At 30.7% G+C, this 21,343-nt stretch overlaps 1 protein-coding gene across 6 annotated transcripts in view; it reads right to left on the minus strand.

The window, feature by feature from the left end:
- Positions 1-2,960: 2,960 nt before the first annotated feature.
- LOC130890735 (putative transcription factor capicua) overlaps positions 2,961-21,343 on the minus strand; it is a 30,164-nt gene continuing 11,781 nt past the window's right edge. For all 6 annotated transcript variants that reach the window (XM_057795010.1, XM_057794990.1, XM_057794999.1 and 3 more), the window contains one exon: positions 2,961-21,329. In XM_057795010.1, the coding sequence (XP_057650993.1) occupies positions 20,998-21,329 (332 nt within the window). In that variant the 3' untranslated portion in view covers positions 2,961-20,997. The remainder of the gene's footprint in view (positions 21,330-21,343) is intronic.

Below are 21,343 nucleotides of genomic sequence, written 5' to 3' on the forward strand. Positions count from 1 at the left end.
CCAATTTTAGACGGTCGCCATCGAAGAAGAGTCGCCATACATAGCATCCAAACGATCATTGATTTCGCTATGTATATTTTGTGATTTATTATCGTTATTTCAACGGAAAATTTTTCTAGTCGCCAGAGAACTTTAAATTGTGAATTTTCATTTCTTAGTATATTTTATTATTATTATTATTCGTATAGGTTCAGTTCGATCCCTTTTAAATCAAAACATAGTAATGCGAAACTTTTGAATCTATGTTAAATTTTAATAGTACTGAATATTTCTATTGTTATTTATTGAAATTACTTTACATGAACCAATCATTAAACTATTTTTGTATATTATAATAAACTTTAAAAAATGTTGTTCTGATATATGATTGCTGGAACGGCAATTGAAAATTCAAAATATAAATGTTCATGCTTTTCGTAATGTTTTGTACTTAAGATAAAATTACCTACTACAATCATGTATCAAAAGTTGTGTTTTATAGTTGACTGTATTAATTGTTAAAATAAATTGGTTATTTATTATTAATGCTAGTATTATTATTCACCCTTTTATGTACAAGGAATGATTCCTCTGTTCGACTCAGACCCATTTATAAATCAAAACAACTGTTTATCATTACATTAAATTTTAATCTATTATGTAGTAAGTAGTATGTAAGTGTGCCTTAAATCCAAATTCAAGAGTTACATGTCAGTATCCTAATCGATTGTATCTAATAGAGATGAAATTCTTGCACATAAAATGGTTGACCTCAACGCCAATTCACAAACAATTGGTAGATACATTAGGGGAAATTTTCACTATGTCATAGTGAACAGGGGATATCCTACTATCCTGAAAGGTTAAGGTTGCCATTTTCTGGGAATCACAGAGTGTGACATACATTATTACCTAATGAAGAGCTAAACTGTTACACGATTGTAAAGTAAAGAACGACCCCAAGAAAAATAAATTTAATTCGAATGGTTGTTAGAGGCTTACTTTGCAGATCTCAAGAAATATTTTTCAGATAAGTTAAGGCAGCTGGAGCATCGCTGGATCAAGTGGTAAATTAGAAAATGAATCGACAATTTTCCGAAATTATAAGCTATGTATTTATCAAATCAGTTTCGTATATTGTATCTACACTAAATCATATATTAATGTAAACTTAAATAACACTGCACTAGATGTACAGCTGGAAAGTTGTATCTTAGGAACAACTCTTATACTTTGTCGACAAAATATAATTGTTAATTCTCGCTGGCATAATTTCAGATGTTAAGTACTTTTTTTAATTCCTACATATAAATCGTTAATCATGGTTGTATACTGTTTGCGTTTCAAAATACGATATCAAAATTAGTTTTATTTTGCTTTTCTCACTTCAACTTGACAAAAAAACTTGTATGTTGGTTCTACAGAAATTGAATTTGATCGGAAGGAATTTTCTTTTTTCTATCTTTCTTTCGTTTTATCATTATTGCAGAATCACAGATCAACAACTTTATAGAGTTTCAAACAGATGACCTACAGTTGATTCTATTTGATTGATAATTTAATTTTGGTATACATTGTACAGTTTCTCTTGATGATTCTTTATCGTTGTGCCGCGTTCGTGTTTTGGTGTTTCTGATTTTGTATAATGTTAGTTGTTAATTTTCCAAAATGCTTCTCAACAAATGTTCTGTATAACATTGCGAATCCATTAATGTAATGCATTTGTTCCCAAATCCTCATAAGGACTTAAAACATTTTAATAGGTGGCAACAATGAACTTCATGGGATATATTAAGTTCAACTAATAAAATTTTTTTGAACTTAGCTCTAATTATTTAATATGTAACATTTAAATTGGCTATTTTTGTATGCAATATTTTATTTAAAAATTAATGTTTTCTTCAATTTCCATTTTCCCAAATTTATTTTGTTTTCATTATTTTCAAAATTCCACCTTTTGTGATGTGTATTAAGATGCCATTTTGAGACATATAAAAAAAATCATAAATTTATTGGATCTGAGGCAGCTGTAAGTAGTTCAAATTCATCTAAATATAAGTAATCTGTGAGCAGAATTAAAAATTTTTGTTGTAAAGCAGTAGCATGATAACGCAACTGACTTGGAAAATAATGGATGATTCATATCGGAGTGATAAAATTTTTAAAACGAGATATATTTGTTGTCAAAACTTAAAAAATTAAAAGGGGCCCTGGGAAATGGAATTTTGGGTTGGCCAGGCGACTTTTATCTAAGAAATTCATGAAAATTACGAATAACTGTGAACTTTTTTTTTCTTATAGAAATAAATATTTTTTTTCCAAAATTGAGAAGATTTTGTTTTTAAATAATAAGGCTTAAAATATAGAGAATTCTGATTATTAGACAAATTATTACTATTCGTATTTGTGCTGATACGATTCTTTTCACTTTTAAGGTAAAAAGTGACTTAGTTAAGGGTTGCTTGGTTAGAAATTTGATTCGTGTTGTTATAAATTATACAGGGATTACGGATTTTGTACCCAAGAATTCCAAAAAATTTTTTTGCTATTTTTGATTAGTTAGGCTAATGTATCATTTATTTATTGTTTTATCGTTATATCTATTGTTTCGATATTCACCCTCCCAAATCTCCACTCCAGTCTAGGTGCACTTTCCGTTTAAAGGAAAACGGCCCAGCTACCAGGAGTAAGATAGGCGCGGACAAAGCAGAAAACCTTGCCAAGGAATTAGAGAGCGCACCTCGTCCAGGCGTTTCTAAGCCCTGGCGACCAATAGCGTTTTCGTTAGGAGCGTAGTAGCCCCCTAACGATTACCCTTCCACTCAGGCCAACGGCCCACTTTTTACAAAAACGGTAACAGATAAGTCTCTTACCCTTATGCCGTTCCGGCACTAGTAACAGCAGCTGCCCTCAGACACGGGAAGGATTTGAATTGACTTCCTATACAGGGTGAAGACAATAAAATGACAGTGGTGACAACGGAGTTTCGAACCCAGTTTATTACAACAGAAATCTCATTTATTACAATATGAACCTTATACATTGATGACTATTACAACTAGTACGTGAACAATCGTATTTGCTTTTAGTGACATGAGTAATATAACAATATAGGTACTCTATTTAAAACGAATTGCTAGGGAAAGTGAAAAACCAATATCAGTAAAAGAAATACATTTATTGTGACTGTACGTGTCCATCTTAATTTTATCTTCAATAAAATAAAATATGACAAGTACAAATAGTATCTAAAGATAAGATATTATTTACATCAAATTTAAACATGTGCTCATAGAACAGTGACATGCACAATTTTTACACTATACGTGAACAATTTCCTAACGAGATCATTGACTATAAAATGCTATATCATAAATACAACACTATAATGAAGGCAACTAACTTTTCCGATTATAACAAATGAGTCATTATCATTCATCTCTATACATAGGCGGCGGTTCACAAAAGGTACATTTTAAATGTCCATAAAAAAATGAGAATCAAATGAAGGACACAAAGAATTGATTCACATGACAAAAAAATTAAATTGAATGAATAGAGGAAATGATCACAAGGTCCTACTTACTTTTCAAAGGTTTCAAATACAAGCTTCCCACCTGAAAAATTTGAAACATATATAACAACAATATATCAATTCATGTACAACCTAGTACCTAGTTTATGACGAAAAATACTAACTAATTAAATGACATCACTTTTATAAACTGAAAATATTGCTTAATAACCTTTGTTATATAGTCCTGACAAATTTAATTGTCCAAAACTTTTAATTTTTTATTCTATTATTCAATGACAGGTATTTCTTCACGTCTTTTTATATATTTTATTACTTCTAATATATATCTACCTTTCTCTTCTTTGTTTAATACTTTGAAATGTTTTTCTTGGTCTTCCTCTATACTTTTTTCTGGTATTTGAGATTCTAATACTTTTTTGGACATTTTATTGGTATTCCCGCATAAGACATAAATATTCAAACCACCTCACTCTATATACTTTTTTGTTTTACTTTCAATATTTCTGAGGATAGCTTATCAATTGCCCGTATTCTTGTTAATGGTTTCTTATTTAGTTTGCCACAAAGCATTGAAAACAATTTCGAAACGAGGTGTTATAAAAAATACAGTTAATGATTTTTAGAAATATTTGCAACTAGTATCTGTATTGAGCGACAGCAAGTTCGAACCTATTCTAGCCGTGGTCTGCTACTATAGCTTTTGTGAGATCTTTGCAATATCTGTCGTGTAACATGGACCTAGAACATGGTAGTAACAATAATTTTTTTCCAAATTGAAAAATTAGTGCCAAATACACTCACTGAAAGTTAATATCTATCCTTGGCTATAATACACCAAGATTCTTCCAGTAGAGCAGTACTTTGAAGAAGATTGATCAAAATAATCTTTCTACTTTATTTTTAATAAAATAATCCACTTTAGACCACACCTCTACAATTGATATCAAGGATATTTAAAAGCGTAACTAAAAACAAAAATATGAGATTCGTCCATTTTCAAAAACTTGAAAACTTTGAAAACTTTTCAAAAAGTTTGAATTCTGATCCTCACGATGGCGGATCTGCGACCACAGTCGAAATAACTGACTAAATTCAACATGTGCTGTTAGTTGATTGGAGATTACGGAAACCATATGTATCCCACATGGCTCAGTAGTTCATTTTGAATGATTACTTTCTGAAAGACCAGTGCCGCGTTTGTTCACAATCGACAATAAACGTAATTATGTGATTACGCAGGGGTGTTTGGCGCAATAAGGAAAAGTTTTTGGGTCGTTTCAACGTAACGTGGATCCGTTACAACACACTAGAAACTAAATAGCAGTCAAAAGAGGAATTTCTCGGAGTTAACCAGCGCCAAAGGAGGGCAAGGACAAAATGTGTGAAACATAGGAGCAGACTATGATGAAGAAAAAAATATTATTCTTTATCTAAAAACCTATCATAAGATTGTTTAAACCCTTTCATTATTAGAAAATTGATATTTTCATTTTTCTCTTTGTCGTACGATCGATCAGTTACACTATTTTTTATATCGTCGGGTTACTGCTAAAACAAGGTAACTCCACTTTTACTAAATTCGGAGTTAAGTACTCCATTTGATTAAAAAATGTTCGACAAAGATACTGACAAAACCTGAGAACTCCAAACAAACTGCTAAGGTAGGCAAAACAAGTGGTCCAAAAACCCAACTCCATTTTTACAACTTGGTGCCAGATATCTGGTTTTCGCTGTACTGTTTTCGGTAAAATACACAATCTTCATCACATTTAGTAAAATAATTTGCACTTAGTTTATTTTGGCAGTATAAAATTCGGAAATACACACGTGATTCTGTATCAGCTGTTCGGATTTGTCTAAAGTTTTTGTATAAACATAACCTAAAACTTTGAGTTGTGGCGTGCACTTATTGTCGGAGTGTGAAAAGATTTTTTAGTAGATATATTAATTTAAAAATGTCTTCTCGCAGTTCTCGTATGTTGAAAATGGCGTTTGAACCTAATAATGGTAAGTGTATTATTATTAAATGAGATGTTTACATTCAACATTGTTATTTATTTCGTTTGTTAGAAGACAAAATGCCGGTAAATAACTCACATAATAAGCCTAATACCTCGAAAGAATGCTCTACTAATATAGAGGAAACAGCATTATCCAATCTAGAGCCCGAACCAGAGCGTGTACGTAATGAATTGGCAGCAATTTTAGACGATTCCGATTGCTCGATAAAAGACAAAGATTATGTGCCAGGATCAGACAGTTCTTCAGAGGAAGGTCTATTTTTTTATTATCTAATTTTGATGTTTAGTTTTTCAAAATAATATTATGAAGTAAGTTCTAACTCGTTATCCTTATTTTTGTTTTACATATAGTAGAGAAAAATTGTAATTTACATAATACTTTGCCGAAAGATATGACATCTAGAACACGCTGGAAAAAATGTGTTCCGAGTAAATGGAAGAATATAAAAAAACGCCAAAAATTAAAAGCTAAGGCTCCTAAGCCCATTGATTCAAATGCACAGAAGTTAAATCAAGTTGCAAGAAATATGATATGTGACAACTATTGATCAACTGATTTTAATCGGTGAAAGGATTTCATCCTAAGCAGGGTTGAGAGCCATGCACCTAAACGAAGATCAACTCCAGGAAGTACTAAGAAGCTGCGACTGGATTATAAACGCTACTTTCTTGAATATGACAATATTAGGAGCAAACTCTGCAGGGATTTTTTTATGAAAACTCTTTGTATAAGCAAATTCCTTCAAATTTAAAGGTGAAGGAGGCTTGTCTGCCAGCAATGATCAAAGAGGTAAAAAGGCACCCTACAATTAAACAAAGGATTCTGATATAGAGATGGTGAAAAATCATATCCAAAGCTTTCCTGTGATGGAATCTCACTACACGCGGAAATGTACGAAGAGGCAATACCTTGATAGCAAGTTAAGTATTGCAAAAATACATAACTTATACAAGGAGATGTGCGAGAAAGAGAATCTGAAGTCGGTATCTTTCATAACAAACAACTTGGTGTGATTTTATAAAAACAGGCTTACATACTGAACAGATATTTAACTTCAAACATTTACGAGATAAAAAGCTTGCCATCAGCAACGAGAAATCAACTCAAAGATTTTGAATTAATAAAGAGAGGATTACAGTTTCAGAGCGTTTAAAAAAGTGAATGTTCCATCACTGGCAGCGTGTTATTAACAAGCTTGTATAGACAAAGAATTGATGTATACAGGTAATTGAATTTGTTAATTTAATGCATCAGGTACATATTTATCTATTTTTTTGTTATACATCAAAAGTTTGGCCTTTTTTCATTATCCGACCATTGTCCCGTCCCATAAGAGTCGGTTAAAAGAGCTTTTACTGTACTATAATATTATTTAAATATTGCACAAGTGTACTATAATATTTTGACACAATTTCCTCGGACCTTTTTGCTAGACACTATTATAATATAACTATGAAAATATTTCTTCACAAATAAAATGAGAAATAATATTTTTTCTCTATAAGTACACAATATACTTTATAAATAATAGAAGAAGGGTTTGATTGTCATTATTAGACAAAAAAATGTAAAGCGTGCGATATCATTTTTATCGATCACAGACTTTTTACAATAATTAATATAATATGTTATTTATTATACTATAACATTTTAAATATTTGTTAAAACTTAAAAAGAATGCGTATTCGCTTTGAAAAATGTTTTAGCTCTACTCTTAGAAGATATTTAGAGATTTTTAATCATTATTACGCCGCTATTTTTATAAACAATTAAAATTGTATTATTTTACAGGTTCGTTTTATCAAGCATTGGATTGAAACTGGAATAGTAACGTTCAATGTTTTAACAGTCACTTGAACTGAGACTTTTTTCGTCGAAAATGTTTGTCGATTTCACTTGGATTCGAGCTTGCGATTGTACATAACGAATTGTTTTATGGTTATATTAAGAGTTAACGAGGTTTGTTTATGATCGGTGCTTTAACCTAATCAATGTGGTTTGTGATGTAATGTTATATAAATATTCTTATTTGTGTTTACTATCTGCGTTTCTGTCAGCTAATAGAAAAGTGTCAAATCAAGCAGGTATAATTTCCAACAGATATCGGAATGGTTCGTGAATTTTTAAATTCTAAATTAATCTTTGATTTCTTGTCAGAACTAAACTGTTTCTGTTTTACACTATAGCATACTATTTGTACTTATGTAATTATTACATAAGCCGAATATGAGCAAGTTTTATGGGGTTTCCGGTTTTGCGAATACTTCTCAGCTTTGAATATTTCGAAAAGTGATTCTTTTTTTATTTTTCAACCAATTTACATTCAATATTGCTGTAATCTAGCAATTGATTGGAATTTGAACAAATGGCTGTTTATGATAGTAAAATGAAAAGTATATCGATCTTTAGTACAATAATTTGAAGTTACTAAATATTAATTGACATATACATACAACTAATACAAGTTAATTTAAACCACAAATCTAAAAAGCAATATGTTCGCTTTTTAGTCAGAGTAAGTTTTTTATATTTTGGTTAATACTCCATACATGCAAAAACGTAATTTCGAAAAAATTACTAAGAAATTTAATGCTATTTTGTGTTGATGAAAATCTGTTCTGAACAAAGATTTTTCGACATGTAAATATACCATGCAAATATAAGTTAAACAATTTATCAAGCAGTAAACAGCTGAAAACCTTTTGATGTTATGGTTCCAAATGTTAGTTAGGAATCATCATTAATAACAAAATAAGAATTTGACTGTTTTCAGGTGGAAATTTTGACTGAATGGGTAACCATGGAATGGACATCCGTCAACGAACCCTCGGTCACTTGTTCAGGATTCATTAAATATTTAATGTAATCCACATTTCTTTTTGCAACAATTGTTCTGAATAATATTGAAGAACTATTCCAGAATATAGTTTAAAGATTTCAAAACCATATTTGGTTAAATGTAAAGAATTCAGGATCAATGTTAGAAGTACTTTCTTGAAAGTTTCATCTCTAGACTTCATTGATATCTTTTCGTGAAATCATCAGATCACTAGCTGTCCTTCTACAACATTATTAAACACAAACTCAATTTGAAAGTTTCATAATATTTATGCTCTATTGACAGTTTTATCGAAGTGAATATGTTGATAATGGCTATATGCCACGATAAATTTTAAATGTTATGTTATCCGAAGATCGCGAGGCCGATAGATCCTTTAATCGATATCAACATCTCTGATGGTTCGTAATTGCAGGAATATGAGTATAACCCGTTGACCGGTTTCGATCTCATTGCATCTCTTTAGAACCAATTCGTTCAGAAGCTTCAATCCTAACTGAAAACAACACTCTTGTCAGCGCTACTCTTTGGTTCGTGTAAATAGACACTTAGACATCAATAAAAGGATATATTGATGTCAATTTTTTCGGAGGAGATATTCAATTTTCGTCTCTGCATTTAGCCAGAAAACTATTTTGTTTTTCCTTGATAGAACGGCCAAACCTTGGTTTCAGAATTAGAAAACTCGTTAGCGGTAATTTTTTAAAAATATATTGGATCCTATCAACATATTTTTCAAGGCTTTTTCATATATAATATCTTCATTTATAATTTTTTACACCTCAGCCCAATATTATTTTTTCAGTAAATACAAATGTATAATATGGCACATTAGTGGGAGTTTGTGTTTTCACAAAAATTAATTTTCTTAATTATACAAGATTGAGATCTGATTCAATTTATACAATTATAAGGTTAAGGGTAAGTAAACAATACTATACACCAAAGTTTACAATAACTTGAGCTTAAAACATTAATTTTGATTCTACTTCAATTTCAATAGATAGTATAATTCATGCAGCAAGCTTTTTCCATTTCAAAATGATATAATAAGAGATAAAATTGCCTCTAATAATTCAACTAAATGAAGTCTGTTCAGTTTGTAACTCGAACAATTAAAAACGGAGATGTGGTGTCACCGTTAATACGACGTAAAAAAAATTAGCACATATGAAAATACTAAAAATATATGATTTTTCTCAATAGTTCAACCACAAGTTTCAAGAAAATAATGAAGAATCACACAAGAACATCGTTTTACTATGGTCTATAAAAGTGTAATATCTACTCAAATGCAACAAAGTATGTAATGCATAATTCATAATAAATGGTATTAGTTATCTTGCCATTTATGGTTTTATAATTTTATATTTGAATAAATTTCTCTTTATACAATATGTCTGTTCTGTTTTGCATTAACAAAAGGTACTTAACAAGATACTTTTATATATTGAACGCCCTTTTTTTAAATTTTTAAATCAACTTCATAACATAAATCCTTCCCTTCTTTGGATTCATTCACTCTATTCATATTGTGTATTTGACCTATCTAATTTATACATTTATACACAATTATTTATAAAATTGCAATTTGTTCTGCTACTTCCACATTTTTCTTGGCACTACACCATTGTCAACCAAATGGTATGTATTTATTGTGCTGATTATAATAGTTTAAATAAATAAATATTTTTTTTGTTTCTCATGGTGATGTTCATTACAATACATCCCTTTTTTTTGGACCCGTTTTAAAACTTTATGAATGAAGATTCCAAATACCCGGTTGTCAATTTTTTTGTGTCAAATAATATAACATCTGTCATTATTTCCAATTCTGTGAAACAATAATTGATTATGAATAAAATAGATATACAGTTTAAAATAGAAGCTGAAAACATAGAATAGCGAGATTTAAGGACATTTTAATTACAAATTAAAAACATCAATTAATTATATACTTGAAATTACATACTTACAAAGAGTATAGAATATTTGTAATTTGTAAAGAGAATACAACAGAATAACATTTACTAAAATTAGTGTTACAATGTTCAACTGTTAACAAAATATTTAATTTATTTGACATATTATATGCTCGATATTCAGTTAAGTTGGGTTGATGAAAGGATTGTATCTATACAATTTTGGTTAAAGGGAATGTTGTGAATTTTAGCACTGCAAAAATTTGCAACTGTCTTGTCAGAGTTTTAAAACTACATCAATGGCTTGGAAAGAGAAATAAAAAAGGATAAAATAGAAGTCTAGTCTACAAGCGTAAATCGGTGTTTATTGGATATACTATTACTAAAATTATGTGGATTAGCTCAACCGATCCGGAATGATGTATAGATCACTATGTGTAAAAAGTTTATTAGCCTATAAAAAATTTGCAATCACGGAGTTTGTCTTTTATAAATATAAAACGTTTTAAAAATATAAATAATTTGTTTATATTTTTTTAATAACAAAAAAAATTATGAATTTTTTTTCATTATATTATCTTTATTTTAATTAAACACATTTATATACCAAAGAAATAATTCTTTCCTTCATCTGTTTATCAACTATTTATGGACTATTCAAATATTTCTCACAACTTTGTAGAGAATTGTTAACTTGAAAAAACTGTTTGTTATAAACAGTATTAAAACTGATTTATGACAATCTTGTTTTGTATGTATATATCCAAGAAGCAAAAAAATATGACAATTATTCAAACTTTCTTTTTTAGAAGATGAAGAAGTTTGACTTAAGTGGCTTAACATTTTTTATTTAATTGACGTACTTGCCTTCGAGGCGGAGCGCGTAAACTATTAATTATTAATTAAGTTTTATTTTGTGAATTTTCACTTCTTCGAAGATCTTTTTTTTAAAAAATTCAAAAATATTCATACTTCAAGAACTATAAGCGAAAAACCAAACACTATTTTTAAAGGTTTTTGATTGTTTATAACGTGTGAAATTTTTTTTGAGCTAATTAACGTTTTACATACAATGCTATGGACATAATTACAGATCGAATTAGATAATCCACATAATTTGAACTTTTAGATTAGACTATAAGAAATCGATTAACAAATGGTGTTTCCTACAGTATTATTTCCATTTCTCACCATAAGACAGGAATGGAAAACAGAATTACAATTGAAAATTTTCATAAAAATCACGTTTGATTATTACACAAGGTGCTCCGAATTATATAAGATTAGGTATATTTTGAAATACACATTATATGAGACCATTTTAATTATTCTATAAAAAATTCAAAAATTGTTACTGCCAATATATTCAACATTTTGTTTAAAACAGTGGTAGTAGTCGACACAAGTAATTTTTCGGTTTTTTACTCAAGTTTTGAACGTTAATATCAAAATATATATTAACAATAATTCCTTATTTTTAGAATTTTCATTCAATAATGATTTCACAAATTTTTTAAACTAATACTCTTATATCTTTTATAAAAATTGGCTACTGCGACCTGGTAGGTAAGGTTTCAGTTATCAGTTACTGGAGAGACCGTTTCCTTTGTAGTATTCTCCTCACATAATGAATATCATTGAACAACTTATTGTCAACTATTCGGCATAGTGGTAGAAACATACTTAAAAACTCTAAACCTTTCTGATTCATAAAAAACTTTAAAACAAATTATGCTCAATCAACATTTCAAAAAATGATTTTATCTATTGGTGAAATTAGCCAAAAGATAACTCCAATTTTTTGGTAGACAACTAAAACATATATGAGCTGTGGAATGTGCTGGTGTCGTAGCATTCATAGAGCGAGGTGTGTGACAAGTATATAGCACTGGTATGATTTCCGGAGACTGCTTATATCCAAACAAGACCAGGACCGGCGACAACAAATAATTAAGATAGATTTTTGACAAGCACTGCAGTGCAGCAAGACTTTCTCTATTAGTCAAAATAGAGTGAAGAAGATTGGCAGACATAGAAAATAAGCAAATAGTTCTCTTTCAACAATAGATCATCGAATACAACGTTTTCATTTTTCCCAAGAGCACCGAATCTAGGGATAGCGTCAATGGAGTAAGATATAAGTCACGGAATTTTCGTTTTAGCGATACAACCGATGTAAGTGTTATGGTCTGGGTGGCATAAGTTTGGAGGCCAATACAGAGTGCGTTAAATACAGGAAGGAGGCATTCGAGCTTTGTGCTCCATATGATAATAAGATCCAGGTTCGTCTGGGAATAACTTAAAAAGTTAAAGAATAAATTTACTGTCCAATGGGTTACAGGGCACACATAATTGGAGGGAAATAAAATAATAGAACGATTTGTTAAATTAGGGGCGGATAAACCCTTCGTTGTGCCTGTAAACAAGTGTCACAGCAAGAAAATGGGACATTTTACCATTGTGTATACGACAGCCTCTATATACATACAGTAGTTCAATATATAAGATGTTTGATAAACTCATATAGTACCATAAGTATTCTTAATTATTAATAATACAAGGAATGAAAATTGTAGCTCTAGATTGGCTCACAAGAAGTTTTGGCTTAATCCTATTGCATACTTGTAAGATGATATGGATCGCAGGGTTAAGGCCTCACTGCCTGCAGTTGGAAGCCTATAAGACCATTTATAAAGGATAGCAGATATATCAGATTAGACCTATTATTAGATACGATTAGACACCTGAATTTAAGTATGTTTTGAAGATGTATAGTTTTAATCAAGATAACTCTGTATTTTCAATGATATGCTTTTTACATTTGACAAACTTGAAAAATATATTCAGACTATCCCAAAATAAATCTTTGGCAAGTTAAAAAAAAGTAATAATATCAATGAAAAAATGGTTGCAACATATAATTAAAACATAACAAAATATAACATATAAAAATGGTGCCTAGAATATGCATATGAATCTAATGACTATGTTATGAGAAATACTAGTTTGGATGCACCCTGTATAATCTAAGTATTTACATTACTAGTGTTTTAATACAAATTAAAAATTATACTAGCAGCTGCTTGACTAAAAACAATAAAATAAAAAATACAGTATATTTCGCAAAGAATATTTTGATAATCTAACGGATAGAAGTAATAATTAAGGCAATACATCAACCCTGGATTTCAAAATACTATTCGTGACTTGTACTGAATATTTCTATTAATTTCACTAAATTATTCTTTATTTTTTATACGAGCCTAAAAAGTGTATTAAAAACAATTTCTGAGTAATTAAAATGATAAATATTGGAATTAAACAGCAATGAGATGTAACAGGCTATTACCTAATCTTAGTCGACCTGGAACTACCAAACGAATTAGTCCTTTAGAAATAAATATGACAGTCATTATAAAGTGTAGGTCATATACCTGAATATCTAATAATCAAAATAATTTTTTGTTTCACAATATCGTTACTATTTTAAAAGTGATTGAACACTGTTAAATTTAATAACAACTTATAGCCTAAAAAGATTTACAAACAAAATTTCTCCAATCGTATTTACTTTTTCAACTTTTTCCTAAGACAAAAGAGGCACTTATTTCAATAGAAATAATATTTTGTACCAAGAAAGCTATCAGTTCATCAATTAAATATTTTATTACAATTCAGAGACAAATACAATCTACATCTGACGATATGTATAGACGTAACTTTTAAATTAAATACACATTCAGTTAAATAATTTTTGCGAAGGGGAAATAAGGAAAGTACGAGTAATTGAAATGGCCTATTCTGTGACCGAAAATAATATCTGCTATTATTTTATAATGATTCTTAACACTGTTTTGCAAATATTCTCTGTATGTATTATAATTACTATTTAAAATATTACCAAAATGTATTAACAAGCCTCAACAAATTCAAACCTGTTCAATTTTATAGAGTAGCTAAGTAGATGTTCATTAACTAGTGCATCATATGACCTATAAGTATGGGAACATAATTCTTGCAATAAACTCGGTCCGTAAATAGGTGTTATGAAATGGGTTTATTTTATTTAAGGTTAAGTTAAACAAAATTTAAAGATCGTTAATATTAGTTAGCAGAAACAGATGACAATAGCACATTTAATATCCTAATTGGAATCTAAAGGGCACTGTATAATGTCTAGATCTATTTGTAATGTTTTCTGTGAGTTTCATATTCATTGTTGTAACCAATTTAAATAAAGTAAAATATTATCTCACAAGTCTTTACAGAGATAAGCCAATTCCTTTTGCCTTTATCTAAGCTAGTTAAGTCATATATAAAAATTTCCCAGGGAAAATTCAAAGTAGAACTGAGATCTTTATAACGCCGTCTAGTGTCTAATTGATACAATAAATGAGTTGTTATCTGATTCTGAAATGTACATTTTATGTCCTTCAGATAACATAACATTACATTAGTTATATAGAAATATGACAATAGTTATGATATATACGAAAATAGTATCCAGTTTTGATATTGTCTAGAGACCTACTTCGTATTCCAAGAGAAGAAGCCCACGCATATGTCTCCTTAATTTCGACGTGTTTTTCAGCGCTCCTTTCTAAGATATCCAGTCGAATAGCCCGGAGACGTGCGCAGTTGATCGCAGTAATAAGTAGATCGGAGGTTCTTCCTTACCTTTGCATCTTCGAAATTTAGCATCTATTTTCAGGATGGCCTCACTATCTGGCTGCAAAATTGCACATATGTTCTCAATCTATAATCATGTGGGTTCGATTTACTCTGCCGTTTTTTTAAATCAGTTACCTTTTGCATTTTTCTCATAATTTCGTTTCTCCGCCACACTGATATATCTGTAGTATTTAATCTGGGGCAGTGTCCAATAATCAACGGATGATCAACGTTAGATTAGTTGTTTCGAGTCGAACGAGACTGTTCCCAGTAACTTGATCATAAGGACTAAAAATATTTGAAAGCTCTATTTTTAGGCCAAAAAATTTCATTTTCAAGTATATAGGCCATTGCAATTATTCATAGATTATCTGGTTATCACAGATAGATAATTACATATTTGCAAAACATTGTGTGATCAAATTGATATATTAGCGGGGTTTTGTGAGACTTTTATACTCTAAACAAAGTGCGAACAACATATACATTTTAATTTTAGTATGCAATCATCTCAATAAATTTTAAACGAAAAACTTCCAAAATTTACTAAGCTACAAAGCTAATATAGACATCTTGCACTCAATTATATTTTCAAGTGACCAGGCAGATTTAATCATTCTAATATTTTTGGCAATTACACTATCGAATTTGGTATTTTCTGATTGAGGATTTGAATTAAGTTCGAAACGTTGTAAAAAACATTATTTGTTATAATCACATTCTTATCCATAAAACATCAATTTCACTGAGATAAATTAACAAAACAATATTCATAGCACTTATCTGATATAAATAAATATTGCACTATGAAACAACAATAGAAAATAATCACTTTAGGAACTTGTACAACTCCAAAAAGTCAACCAAGTCAACCAAGTGGCAATCATGTTTAATTCACCAAAATTTTATGATTATTACAATCAAGCAAACGTGTCATTACAGCCTTCTATTTAGAATTCACTTCCGAATATAATTAACAGCATTGTTGGATGATTTCACTAGTTATATTGCCATGTTAAATCCTTTAAGAAAAATGAGACTGCTTGGTTTTTATTGAAAGCGTAACGATTAAGAAGATAAGATAGACAATATAAAATTCATTGAATATCATTTTTTGTCAATTGGTTAATTTTTTGGTTCAAGTTCCTCGTTATGAAGTATTTTATGATTATATTTCCGCTCAACATTTCTATACATTATGCGGAGAACTAAATTTTGAGATCAAAAATTCGAATATTTACGAATTGCAGTGGTTGCATCATGTAAGTAATTATGAAAAAATTACCAAAACATATTTTAAATAAAATGTTCTAAATTAAAATTTTTGAAGTTTCAAAAAAATACAACAACTGTAAATAAATATCGAATTTAGGAAATAAGACTATCTTAAAATTCTAATTCGTCTAAAAATAGATTTATGGACTTTATTTTTTGCCTTCATACTTAGGTACCTCAAATATACTGGATATGAATTTTTGCAATTTTTAAAGCTGTTAACTCAAGTTATCAAAATTTAAGAAAACACATCCTACATTGAAAATAAACAGTGTAGTACCGGAAGATTTCATAATACATTTAAAGGAAGCTTTAAATTTAAAATTCCAATTAAATTAAATCGCACGTTTCGTAATTGCTATTTAGCCATATTCAAGTCGGAAACGTTTCAATTTAGGTAATTTAAGTCTCCTTTATCGGCAAACGTCAAATTCTAACATAACTCATGTTTGAATTCTAAGCTGAACCAGGCGTCTTTTTAATAAGTTCAAAAAAATAAAAGGTTTATGGCACAATGTCTAAAAATTATGCTACATAAAGTTCGAGCTCCAGCTCATCTGAAGAGAAAAATATTATTGTCCAAAGACGATGAAAAATACGACATAGAAAAAACTATTTGGAAACATACGACGACTTGGATTTTTTCGAACGATTTCGAAGTAAGTCCACATTTACGACATTATTGAATCGAATACTACCTACAAATAGGTAGAACACCAAAATATAGATCACACAATCAAAAAAATTGTTATCTTATTGCACTAAATATAAGGGATAGGTGTTTTAACTTGTCACACAACTTCTTCTGCGATTTTTAGATACAGGGAGCATATTTATAACAATTAAGAGATTTTGCAGGGATTCCAAAATCTTCTGCAAGTCGATAGTGGCACGATTGAGCCCGACGTATATCCAAATGACTCACACTTCTAATTTTCATTTTGTTTCTTAAAGGAGCCTTTACATGAGAGACCGTTACAAATCGATTATGGAACCACTTCACTCTAACAACTAAGTTAAAGGGCCCTTTAATCTAAATGAGCCTTTAGTTAAAGTGCCAGTTAGGGTGGGATTATGAAACTGGCTGTAATTGGTGTATCGAGAACAGATAAAATTCCTCCCCCAATGAAAATGTTCTTTGAGATACATATGTATTAGAACCTGGACCCAGAATTTCAGCCATCTGTCGCTGATATTGTGAACATCCTCAATACGATGCAAATTCATTATTTTTACAGATTTTTTTAACTTGGTTTCAGTGCCAAGTTCACATTTCTGGAACCGTTGGTGATATTCAAACCGAACACACTGTTTACATTACCACTACAAAATTATAACTCGAACGGCAACCATTCCCTATACCTAAAATTATTAGTTCTTGAGATAATTTGATTTTTCTGTGCAAAACAATGATTATGTACCTATTTCTAATCACGTTATTGAGGAATTAGGACTAACTCCCGACCAAGTGTATACATAATGCTGACGAAAGTGGTTTGTTTTGGCGGCATTAAAAACCTCTTTTCGAAGAAGCAAAAGAAAATTACCAGTTTTTCCACCCCAATAGAATAGACAATCATTACTCTAAGTGTTAAAAATATAAAGTTGTATTAAAAACCTCTTTTAACACATAACCATTACGCAAGTGTTAAAGATACTTCAGTTATTTTTTTTAATTCAAACTATAATTGGAATTACAGTACTGTACTTTATTATTATTGTTTATCATTACATATTATTATGTTTTTTTAATAAAACCATTTTTTTGTAATTTTTGTATATTATCTCAGTAATCCGGTATATTTGCTAATCCGGCAAAACTCTGGTCTGCTATCTGCCGGAATAGCGAGAGTCTACTGTACGTGCTTGAAATGACCTCCAAAACATCTATGTATGTTTAAAGCGATTATTGAAAGAGTTACTCACATTACGAAGCCTTTCTATAAAAAAATTCCGAAATTAATTCCATATTTTCTTCATCATGCCATCTCTTGTTATTGAAGTTATTTTGTATACTTTGTTCTTGATATTACCCCAGGAAAAATGAGTCCGTTTTATTGAAACCTGGTGACCTTAGTGGCCACTTTTCTGGACCATTTTTTCCGATCCATCTTCTAGGTAATAATTCATTCAGTTCTCCATTCATTAATTTATTAGCATACAAAAACCACATCCTTTGACGTGTACGAAGTGGGACTACTTCTAAAAGAGGTCATTGGTTGACTAGAAAATCTAAATACAGTATTTAAATGTTCCTCAGAAAAATATGGTCGTACTACATATTCACCAACAATAAATCCCCACATACTCAAGGACCATCTAGTTTGACTGTGTGTCACTATGTGATGGATTAGTTGATGACTTATAGTGTAAGTTTTGCCTGTTAACGCAACCGTTTTTATTAAACGTGGCTTTATCTCCCAATAGAACATAGTCGCAAAAGTTTCTCTGTTGATCAATTTTTTATAAAGCCCACATACAAAATGCTAATCTTTTTTCAAAAATCAACTTCGATATCTAGCAAACTCTCATTGCTCTTGATATAACAGTCTCTCTCATTTGGCTTCCATCCCACACTGGAATTGCTGGAAACGAATCTGCAGATCGCCATGCTAAAGAAGCACAAAGAATCCTCCTTAAATCTCAGTTCAGCTTGCCAATGATCTGAAGACTAACTTAAAAAACCTCAATCAAAAATCTTGGTGCGATATATGGAGCAAGAATACTACATCATTACATAACATCCACCCATCGACTTCTCACCTTTCCCTAAACTTTTGAACACGAGAGAAGCTATGACAATAAGAAGACTCTGCATCAACCACACAAAACTTACTAACGGCTATTTGATGTCGTCAGAAAGTCACCCTTTCTGCCAAAGTTGTCACGTTCCTGTGTGTGTTAAGCACGTCCTCACCGACTGCACAGAATACTTCACCGCATACCAGCAGTTTTATATAAAAACCAATCTCAAGGAGACACTTAACTGCCCGATGGAAATGAAGAAAATCATAATAGTCCTTTATTTAACTTATGTACTATATGATTGTTTTTGTTTGCCAATGACCAGCGTTGTCGAGGCACGTTAAACTAAAATAAAAAAACTTCGGTTAATTCTGGTTTTAAACAAATGTAGTAAGTGTGCATTTAGTTTTTTGCAAGGATTCTTTACCACAACGTAGTTCTTGTTCGCTAAAAATACTCCTTACACTTGTACGTGGGTTTTCAGTAACTGCTAGCAAAACATTTATTTCATTTTCTTATCTCACAGAAGGTTTTAATCGTTCATGCTTTTCATAACTAACTGAGCCCATGTTTGAACCGCTCCAACAATATCTCCAAGCTTGGTTTTGTAAGTTTCAGGAAACGTTCATAGTATACTATTGCTGATAGTAATGGCGTTTTTTATTGTATTCTTCCAATATCCAGATCATATCAATCATTTCAACACTAGTGAAATCACTTTTGCTTTAGTTCAAATTCAAATGTAACAAACAGCTAAATCAAAAAACATGTCATGTCACTGTCAAATATCAGTTTTTGAGAAATAAATCATAGCTAACTCATGAATAATTGTTAAATGATTAGAAATAGGTACATAATCATTGTTTTGTACAGAAAATCTAAATATCTCGAGGGCTAATCATTTAAGGTATAGGGAAAGCTCGATCAAAAAAGAAGTATATTGGTAGTACTTTTCCATACTCACACCAAATACAAAGTGATTTATTTTAAAAAACCAAGAAAACAATGTATTACTATTTTGATTCACCCTGAAGTGAACTTTATAACAAGAAAAATATCGGGAAAAACTAGAATCAGACGCACCTTTGTTTCATAGATCTAGAAAAGGTTTTCTATAAATAGACAAGAACGACATATGGAGGATCCTAAAATATAGACAAATAGATGAAACAATGATGAATGGAATCAAAGGACTACATGAGAATAGAACAAATGCTATAAGAACAAGATACGAAATATCAAAACATTCAAGACAACGCGATCAGTAAGACATGGATATATATTTAGCCCACTGCTATTCTCGGTTTTTTTATGAAAATATGGAAAAACCAAAAAAATAAGCGACACTAAAAGGTGGGACATTAGATAATGGGAGAGGAGAAAATATCAAGAAGAACCACCAATGTGCTCAGAAGTGTTTGTATAGAAATCTCTCTAAAAAGCACATTCACATTCTCACAAATTAGTGTCGAAGTGTAAGCAAACACTGAAGGCACTAGCTAACAAAAACAGAGTAGAGTATAGCAGGTATTGACAGCGTTGCCAAAAAAGGGGCAACGACCCAATACCTAGGACCAGAGCTCTACTGTGGCATTAGGAGATGCCACATCAATAACAAACTGAACAGATGGTTAAAGAATCCTATGGAGTCTTAGTGGAGAAGCACTCCCCAAGACAATCCAAAATATTAATAACCATATCAACTAAGAAATCTGAAGAACTTCTCATGATGACCAGAAACGACATCAAACTGGTGGTCGGTCTTCTGACAGGTCACTGCACCTCCAAAATAAAGAAAACAAATTCCACAAAATAAATCATATTGTAGATATAATTTAAGGTACCCAAAGGATATAACGACAATTTTAAATGCCACAAACCTAAATTATGATATCTACACCACACTTTGTGTCAAATCGATAAATACCTTATAACGCTTATGTGCTACTATCAGTCAATTTGACAATTACATATGAAAAGGAAGACACTCTATTGCACACTACTAGCTAACTGTTTGAAGATACTCTAACAGGTTCAGCGGGGGTTAAAGGACTATTTGCACTAGAAGGTGTAAGGGAGTTTTGTGCCATCATTTTTTGACGCACTTCACGAATTTTTAATTGCAAACTCGCTTTGTTAGGGAAAACGTCTGAATGCTGGGCTTGAAATGTTGAAGTCGCTTGAGAAGAAGGAAAAAGAGAATGTTCCTGAAACAATTGCATCACTAATTGACGGCGTTGTTCTAATGTTTTTCTGTGACCTTTTTCAGTCTCCCGAGATGTTCCTGGTGTTCTTGGCGTTCGAGGAGAAGTACCTTCTTCGATTTCATTCAATTCGGCTGAAATTCAATTT

The sequence above is a fragment of the Diorhabda carinulata genome, chromosome 1 (assembly GCF_026250575.1).
Source record: "Diorhabda carinulata isolate Delta chromosome 1, icDioCari1.1, whole genome shotgun sequence".
In the NCBI taxonomy this organism is placed as follows: Eukaryota; Metazoa; Arthropoda; class Insecta; order Coleoptera; family Chrysomelidae; genus Diorhabda; species Diorhabda carinulata.